This window comes from Pseudorca crassidens, chromosome 12, assembly GCF_039906515.1.
Source record: "Pseudorca crassidens isolate mPseCra1 chromosome 12, mPseCra1.hap1, whole genome shotgun sequence".
Classification (NCBI taxonomy): Eukaryota; Metazoa; Chordata; class Mammalia; order Artiodactyla; family Delphinidae; genus Pseudorca; species Pseudorca crassidens.
In genome coordinates this window covers 85,548,087-85,557,375 of record NC_090307.1, presented here as the reverse complement: position 1 = coordinate 85,557,375, position 9,289 = coordinate 85,548,087, and the positions used below count along the sequence as shown (strand labels likewise).

At 44.0% G+C, this 9,289-nt stretch overlaps 1 protein-coding gene across 5 annotated transcripts in view; it reads left to right on the top strand.

Moving 5' to 3' along the window:
• The first annotated feature begins 800 nt into the window (after positions 1–800).
• Positions 801–9,289, top strand: part of SBNO1 (strawberry notch homolog 1) — a 58,355-nt gene continuing 49,866 nt past the window's right edge. For all 5 annotated transcript variants that reach the window (XM_067701086.1, XM_067701085.1, XM_067701082.1 and 2 more), the window contains exons 1-2: positions 801–960; positions 9,078–9,209. In XM_067701086.1, the coding sequence (XP_067557187.1) occupies positions 9,078–9,209 (132 nt within the window). In that variant the 5' untranslated portion in view covers positions 801–960. The remainder of the gene's footprint in view (positions 961–9,077; positions 9,210–9,289) is intronic.

The following is a 9,289-nucleotide window of genomic DNA, read 5'->3' as shown; positions in this document are numbered from 1 at the left end:
TCAGGTTACCGGGTGTGTGTGAATAAAAAAGAAGTGGGGCTGATTACGCTCTCACTCCTTAGGATCTGTACACGGCAGTGGACCAGCCGAGGGGCTCCGAGTTACTTGCGGTTTCACATTGAATAAAGTGCTTTGAGCAAGCCTAACAAGCAATGAGTAGGCGAATATTTTTTTCTAGAATTAACTAAGGTAACGAGCTTTTCAAAGTGACAGAGACGCCACTAGGTAACTTCCCGGCCCAGAGCCACACATCGAAAAGGTTTTGAAAACAGCTTCGGGCCCCTCCTAGCCTGACTTTGAAAGCAGGTGTGGGACGCATGCGCCCGGCCCACCGGTTGACCTCCTGGTGGCAACCCAGATCACGGACCTTCTTCCCGACAGCCCGCGAGGGAGAAAGGGAGGGGGAACGGAACTCTCGCGAGATCTTTCGAGCGCCGACGGAAGCAGTAGACACGTGACTCTCCTAGGCGGCCTTCGTCTTCCCCCCTCCCCCTTCCTCGGAAACCCGGCCCCCTCACCCCTCGCCCACCCCGGAGCCGCGGTAATGGACGGTTTGGGTTCCGGAATTCCCTTGGATCCAACCACTGATACCGGGTCGGCAGGAGCGACGGAGTCCGTGCTTAGCGGCGAAGGCAGGGGCGGTCAAGATGGGGGGGGGAAATCATCCTCCTTCACCTAGGAGGGAGGCGGGGCGGAGAGGGGCGCTGGGGAGTGGGGTGGGGGAGGGAGGAAGTCACGTGGGGCGTGCGCGCGGCGCCTCATCCGTTGCCCCACCCCCTCCCGGCGGGGCGGGGCGGGGGGGCTGAGGGGGAGGGGCGTCAAGATGGCGGCGGGGAGGTAGGCAGAGCTGGACGCCGCTGCTGCCGCCGCCGCCGCCGCCGCCTCCGCTCCAGTCGCCTCTGGTTCTTCAAGCTCTCGCCACCCGGAGAAGCTGTTCCGGCGTCGGATCCCGCGGGGAAAGTAAGTCCTCTCCTTAGCCCTTTTCTATCTCTACACTCCTCCTCCCGGACAGCCTCCCACTCCCACCCTCCTCAGGGGGCCGTGCGGGGCCGGGCTGGGGGGGGCCGCCACCTCACCCCGGCTTGGGGCCTCCCTCGCCCCTCGCAGCCCCCTCAGCTGCACGCCCTGGGGGCCCTCGGGGGCACGGTCCCGGCGGTGGCCCCGCCGCGCTCGCTTCCTCCGCCCGTCAGCGCCGGGCCCTGCGGTCGCCGCGCGTGGGGCTCTCGGGCCCCGGGGGCCCCGCTGTCCCGGGCCGGAGGCACCCCGTTTGGGCGAGGAGGCAGCGTCTGCGGACGCCGGTTCCGGCTCCGACTGGGCCGTACCCCGCCTTGCTTCCGCGGCTCGACCCGGGGGCTGCGAGGTCCCGGCCTCTCAGGAAAGTGAGCTCCGTAATCCTTCAGAAGTCCTCCTGTCGGACGATTGTTCCGGTTCAGGGCGAGTGCGGGAGGCGACAGGGTCGACCAAGATCTGAACCCCCGCACCTGCAGTTTGCTGATTACCTCGCTGTCGGGGCGATGGGGACGGTACGTGGGGCACGTGGGGCCACCTTCACGCCTCACCCGGTGATTAGGTTAATTTTGCCTCGAGCTCGCTCGCTCGCTCGCCTCCTGGACCCTAAGTAAGCATCTGTGTGGAGGGGAAAGGCGGTTGGGAATTGGCTTACTTTGAGAGTGTTTGGCGTAACGAGCATCTAAAGTTCCCCAAACCAGTGTATGCTGGTGGTTTCCCAGAAGTGGTTTGGGGTCGGTTTAACCGCTGAGGAGGTTTGGATGTGCCTGAACCCTTGTGATTGTTTCTTTCCTGACCCTGGCATCCAGCTCCTCCCCTTTCCACCCCGGCTTTGTGTTTCTGTTTGGTTAATGTTTGCGGACCACTAACTTGATCCTCGCACAGAGAAGCTCTTTTTATGTGCGTGTTCCGTTTACTGTGGGAGGCTTTTGTTTTGGGGAGTCGCTGGTTGAGAAACGTGGGAAAAGAACGGGCGAGAAAATGAGAGTCAAATAAAGCAACGTTTTTAGCCATTGAATTGCCCAGCCAGTTGTAACCGCACCCGGAAGTTTGTACTAAACACGTGTTGATGAGAAGAAGGTTAAAAACTGGGTCCCCTTTGACCTTTAAAAGTTGATTATTAGCAGTTTATGTTGAGTTAAATGTGTCATATTCTCTAGGCAGCCAGAATTAGAGACGGAATAGGGTTTCTAAAGTGTCGGCAGGAGGGTCCAGAAAGCTGTCAAACCCCTAGTTGCTCTAGCGCGGTTCCTCAGAACAGTTGGAAACAGTTAAACCAGATAACAGTGCGGAGGGATTCCATTTTTTCCCAGTTATTTACCGCGATCAGAACTGCTTTTCATAAGCAGTGGGGAAAGCCTTCATCACTGCACAAAAGATAGTTTGTACAGAATTTCTAGGATAAAATGTAGAATTTGCTGCTGCTGCCTTGAGTGGGACATTAGTTTTGCAAGCAAGGGAACATTTTATTTTCATGTTTAAAGAAGTTGTTTCCAAAGTTTACCTTACCAGAGAAGACATCTTTACTCTTTTCCTCTGGATTCTGCTTTTTATCTCCCAATATAACTTTATTCCCAGATCTAATTTTGTTCCATACAATCCTCCAGAATTTTAAATAAATTTTATTTTAGTTGCTGGGTAAATGTTAAAAAGGGAGGCTTAGTGAGTGGCTTACAGATCGTAAATTCATCATCCATTCATCCATCCATTCATTCATCCATCCATTGAATGCTCTTATGTGTCAGTTTTACATGTTTTAAGGGTTTTGCTGAGATTACTATTTAAAAATGTGCAGTATGGAGATTCTTTTCATGTTTTTTTAAAGTCTTTTTTCGCCTCAAAGACTTTAGGTACAGATAACATATTGGCATTTCTTAGTCTCTGAATTGAGCTTTGATTTGAGACTTGCCGCCTTGCCTGTGAAGGAAGACAGCACACAGGTCTGAGGTCTGCTCTTAGCAAGATACCTGACTTTTCGTGAGGCTCTGTGGGTTTGTGCTTTGCCTGCCAAAAATTGGTGTAAAGATACTTTCCGAGAGGAATTGTTTTCCATTAAATAGACAATTAATAACCAAGATGATGTAATCCTTAAGTTTTTGCAGTTGTCTTTTTTAATGCTAATTGACAGATCCACTTTGATGTGGTTGAGCTTTACTAAGTAAGGACAACCTTGTGATACCACTGAAATTTTCTGTAGATGGAAAGGATAGGCTCTTGAAGAGCAGGAACTCTCTTTTATGAAAAAAAATATGGTATAAAACCCGTCAAATTAACTTGCTTATTTACCTCTTGGGAGACAGTATATAGCACAGAGCAGTGATTTTCAAACCAAAACTGCATTCCGCAGTAAGAAATGTGTTTTACGTTGTGACCTAGTACATAATGCACGCATAGAACTCAGTTTTGTGAAATGTTTACACTCTCTGCGTGTGCTGCATTAATTCTGTCTGTATTTAAAATATTTGAATATTCTATATTTGAAATATTTAAAAATACTGGTCATGACATACTTAAATTATTTGACAGCATTGTTGTGACCAGCAGTTTGAAAAATACTGGTATGGCGTTAATAGCACAGAATCTTGGGATGGGCGGGCAGGGTGCAGGGCGCAGGTATCAGCCCTCCTAGGTTTGTAATTCTGCTACAAGCTTGCTTTGTTGTTACCTTGTTACAGTTCATCTCTCTAAGCCTGTTTCTCATCTCTGACAAGGGAATAACGGATAGTTTTTACTCATGGATTATTTTGAGAGTTAAAGAATTCCAACCGTATAGTGAATGTCGAGAAGACTAGCCATCTGATTTTGATGGTGTGATGGAGAAAGTAGTGCCCCCCACCCAAATCTTTCTTGGGTTTCTTTTTCAAAGCATTTTTGAAACTTGTATATAATCTGCACATTCCTTTGTGATTCCATTCTTCCTATAGGTTTTGCAATGAGAGTGAGGGGAGGGGCCCTTTACTGAGCAATCGCTGCTTGGGGAAGTAGGTGTTAAAAAATACAGATTATATCCTTTTAGGTAAAGAAAATCCTTTTTAGCAAACTTCTTCATACCTACCTTCCCTTCCTCCTGATACTCTTAAGGAACCAGCACTCAGTAGACACTTAATGAATACTTGTTGATGGACTTAACCAGCTAAATTCTAAGTGGATCATTATCCTTCAAATTCTTAAGCTGAGTGCCAGTCATCGACATCCAGGCTACATAAAAACAGAGTTGGGTCAAAAATTAGACACGTTTAGCACTATTAAGTAAAGAGAAAAATCCTTTTCAGGCAAAGATATTTCTTTCTTTCTTTTTTTAATAAATTTAAATTTATTTTATTTTTGGCTGCGTTGGGTCTTTGTTGCTGCGTGAGGGCTTTCTCTAGTTGTGGCTGGTGGAGGTTACTCTTGGTTTCGGTGCACGGGGTTCTCATTGCGGTAGCTTCTCTTGTTTCGGAGCTCTGGGGTGCGTGGGCTTCAGTAGTTGTGGCACGCAGGCTGAGTAGTTGTGGTGCGCAGGCTCAGTAGTTGTGGTGCACAGGCTTAGTTGCTCCACAGCATGTGGGGTCTTCCCGGACCAGGGCTCTAACCTGTGTCCCCTGCATTGGCAGGGGGATTCTTAACCACTGCACCACCAGGGATGTCCAGCAAAGATATTTCTAAAATGATATTATATGTGCACATTTAAATATGTCTACCAGTTTCCTCTAGATATGCTAATTGATTAGATATATTGGATGTATGACACTTGAGTAAAAAGGGTGCTAGTATTTTATAGAACTAATGTGGAAGTTAATTAGTGAATAAATTGCCAACAGGTAGTTTGTATTCTAGATATAAAGTGTTATATCAGCAATTTGAAGGAAAACATTTTTTGAACATTATAGTAGTGTTTATCAATATAATGGTTAATAGTAGCTAATATTTATTCCACGTAGTGTAATATTTACTCAACACAGCAATCCTGTAAAGTAGGTTCTATTTTTATTCCCATTTGAAGATGAGGAAACTGAGTCACAAGTTATTACTTAACTGTGTTACACTACTTAGCAGATGGTGTAGTCAGTATTTGAAACCAGGTTTTCCCCTTGACTTCATAGTCTCCTCAGCCTCTGTAGTGTACTGCTGTTGCTGCTGCAGGTACATCTCTTGTATCTGCCCAGAGCTATAAAGATCTGCTTTGGTCTCAAGAGGAATCTTGTCCTTGTTGATAGGTTTCAGTGTTGGTGTTCTCAGTGGGAACTGTATCCTTTCATTCTTCTGATTGGCTGTTGTTTCTCAGGATTCTCTTCCTGCCAAGGATGTCTCTTAGTTTCTGTCTACTACTGTGTCATTAGTCCTTATTTATCATAGACGCTTTCATAGGAGTACTATTTTTGAATACGTGATATTTTCAAATGTATTTATGATAAAAATGGAACCTTTTTCTTGTCCATTGTTTGAGATAGAATCACTCTGTGTTTAGTAGTTAGCAGTTCTTTTTCACCTAACAGTGTTTGTGTTTACATTATACTTAGTGGGTTCAAAGTGAAAATGTTTTTTTCCCTCTCAGGAATAAATCTTACTTGTTTGTAAAATGTGGGGAAGGTTGCATAATATAACCTTTTAGGGGCTCTGTCAGCTTGAGCACTGAAATTCTGTGAGTCTGTAATATTGATAGTTTCAGAATAGGAATATGATTAAATATTAAGGATTTTCCTTAATGGAGTTAGAGAATGGCATAGATTTGTCCTCTCTATCCCCTCCCCACTTCTCATGCAAAAAAAGTGCAAGTAGGGAATTTGTGCCCAATTGGCTTGAGAGAAAGGATCCCTTGATTTTGTTTGTGTATAAGATGTATATAAAATTAAAATCTCTTTCATTAATAGCTCGTAAAAGACAATGTCTCTTACAGGCATTGTCAGTACTAGGTCACTGCTCAGATCAGAGGGTCTCAAATTGTGATTCCTGTGCATTTTGAGTAGGTCACTGATAATGTTACTTATAACTGTTGCCATCATTTCTTATGGACTCCAACAGGTTTACTCCCCAAATAACTCTCTTCCATGATATTTTTGTACTTATAATGCTAATTGTTCAGAAAATATATTTCAGAAAGCTCTCCTGAATTCAGTAACACATGGATTAATGGATCCCTCGGCCTCCAAGCTTTCTGTGGTCTGTAGTTTAGGAATCATTGGTTTAAAAGAATGTGCTTTTGTTTCAAATGTAAATAATTATTTCCAATATTTACTTTAAAAAAGATGACATTTTGATAGTCTCAGGAATTATTAATCTAGGTCAAAATAAGCCATAGCAAGTGGGCTAAGACCCTGTATTCCCATAGGTCATTGGTCCTAATGAAGTATTTTATAGATTGAATTTTTTTTTTTTTTTTTTTTTTTTTTTTTTGCGGTACGTGGGCCTCTCACTGTTGTGGCCTCTCCCGTTGCGGAGCACAGGTTCCGGACGCACAGGCTCAGCGGCTGTGGCTCACGGGCCCAGCTGCTCCGCGGCATGTGGGATCTTCCTGGACTGGGGCAGGAACCCCTGTCCCCTGCATCGGCAGGCGGACTCTCAACCACTGCACCACCAGGGAAGCCCTGAAAATATTCTAAAGCATTGGTTTGCTCTCTTGGTACATATTTGTACTATGTACTAGGATAGTAGTTTGTAAAGTGTGGTCAACTATGTATTAGAAAAATGGATCAACTTTTTTTAAAAATAAATTTATTTTATTTATTTCTTTTTGGCCGTGTTGGGTCTTCGTTGCTGTGTGCAGGCTTTTCTCTAGTTGTGGCGAGCGGGGGCTGCTTTTCGTTGTGGTGCGCGGGCTTCTCATTGCAGTGGCTTCTCTTGTTGCGGAGCATGGGCTTTAGGCACGCGGGCTTCAGTAGTTGTGGAACGTGGGCTCAGTAGTTTTGGCTCGCAGACTCTAGAGTGCAGACTCAGTAGTTGTAGCGCACGGGCTTAGCTGCTCTGCGGCATGTGGGATATTCCTGGACCAGGGCTCGAACCCGTGTCCCCTGCATTGGCAGGTGGATTCTTAACCACTGTGCCACCAGGGAAGCCCCCAAATGGATCAATTTTATATTAAATCCATATTTTGACATTTCTCCTTGTCTCCTCTGTCATCCGGTTCTTTCATATTTCCATCTTGTTGTTTAATACTAATTCTCCCCTTTCCAGTTTTAATCTCAGACAGGCTTTTATTCCGAAGTTAAGTATTGAAACTTCACAGGTTACCAATATTGACTTCTTGATCTACTCATTGGAAAGAGAATGCATGGGCTTTGGGAATTTGAACAGTCTAGATCTGGGTGTGACCTTGGGCAGGTAATTTAAGCTTTTTGAGCCTCAGTTTCATTTCTAGAATTATAATACTTATCTTGCTCAGGGTTGTCATGGACTAGTGATGGACATGAAGAGCCTGACACTGTGCCAGGCTTGTAAAAGATACTTAGTCACTGTCAGTTCCCTTCCCTTCCTCCTATCTGCTCAAAATGCTTTCTTCCTTAGACTTCTTTTCTTTTCTCTAAAAATTTTGGGGAAATCTCCTTTGGGCTATCCTTCCTCTCATCCTTTAAACAGTAGGTCTGCCCTTCGTTTCATTTCTGGATATCTGGATGTCTGGATGACTGAAGCAGCAGTTCCTGTTAAACAAGAACCAGAGACGCTACCTACTCCAGCACTATCTTTGTAAATCACATCTTTGTAAATGATGTACAAGCGACGTAGACCTACCTAGTAGAGAATTTCTCTATGAAATGTCCTGCTTTGATCTAAAACAGTGGTTCTTGTATGTTGGGAAGTCGTGGTCATGGTATTCTTGGCTAACAACTTTTTTTTTGTAGGACATAATGAAACATTTAATTTCATTGCACAGTCTGAGAATAAATGGACTAGCTGAAAATTAGTTTATTTATGTAATGTGAAGTTAGTTCTTTGATAAAAACAAGTAGTCACATTTCTCATAATTATGTTTGTGTATATAAATTGGTTATTTCAGATAAATTAATGAGAAAAGTTAAAATTAAGAAAGCTCTGTTAAACTTTTTTTCCCCTACAAAATGGATAAAAATCCATCTTAGTGGTAGAATACTTTGATTTGGCTCCTATGAGTACAGTTGGAAAACCCCAGCTGAAAGTGTATTTGCCTGCTCGAATTAGGCATTTTCCCCCTAAACTCCATATATCTCACCTTTAGGTCTCCTGGGCTCAACCTTTTTCATTTTCTCTTGGCTTAACTCTAATTATCCATCAACTCATGCTTTTTTGTGTGTGTTTCATGTTCTCCCTTCCATTTTGAGCTTTTATTTAAACTTAGTCTTATGGATTCTCCTTAAATATCTTAGAATCCATTCCCCCTTCTTTCTCTTTACATCTCACTGTTATAGCACATCATCTTTTTCCTGATCTGCTGTAGCATTTTCCTAAGATGTCTCCCTGCCTTGGTCTTACTCTACCCATTCTCAGTTTGCTTCCATACTGCTGTGGAGTAATTTTTCTAAGTCACAAATCTGACTATGTCTTGCAGTTCTCTATCTGAAAACCCTTTAGTGACCCCTGATTCTCACAGGATTAAATGAGCTCTTTAGCATGGTGTTCAGAGCTGTGGGCGAAAACTTCTTCGTCTCTTGCCATCACCTTTGTGAACCTCGTATTTCTGTTCTGAGCTTCCGTACCCATGTTGAACTACTCTAGCCATCTTTCTTAGAGTGCCAGCATCATTCGTGCCCCCATAAGTTTGAATGCACTATCCAGAAGATCCTTGTCTACCTGGCAATTTCTTACCTGAGACTTGGCTCCATTGTCATCTTTGTAATCTCTCTCCCCAGGTGAATTCAGCATTTCCTTCTCTGTTCCCACAGCATTTTGTAACGTATACTCTTTCTGTGATTTGCATACTTTTCTGTCCTTTCCATCTTAATGTGAATTTCTTGGGATCAGAGACTATTGCTCTTTCATCCTTTTTTTGCCTGCTGTGTAGCAGGTTCTTCATAAATATTGAATGAACGGATCCGGTAGAAAATGTTGGTTTATGTTTAGAAGAGAGTTAATTGTCATTTTAAGTTTTTAATGTTAATATTTAATATTTTGTTCTAAAGATGGTGGAGCCAGGGCAAGATTTACTGCTTGCTGCTTTGAGCGAGAGTGGAATTAGTCCGAATGACCTCTTTGATATTGATGGTGGAGATGCGGGGCTTGCAACTCCAACACCTACCCCTCCCGTACAACAGGTAAGTGTTTTCCAAAGCCTCTGTAAGAAGTGAGTTTTTTCTTAATTTTACTTTCTATTATAGAAATAGGTATTGTTAAG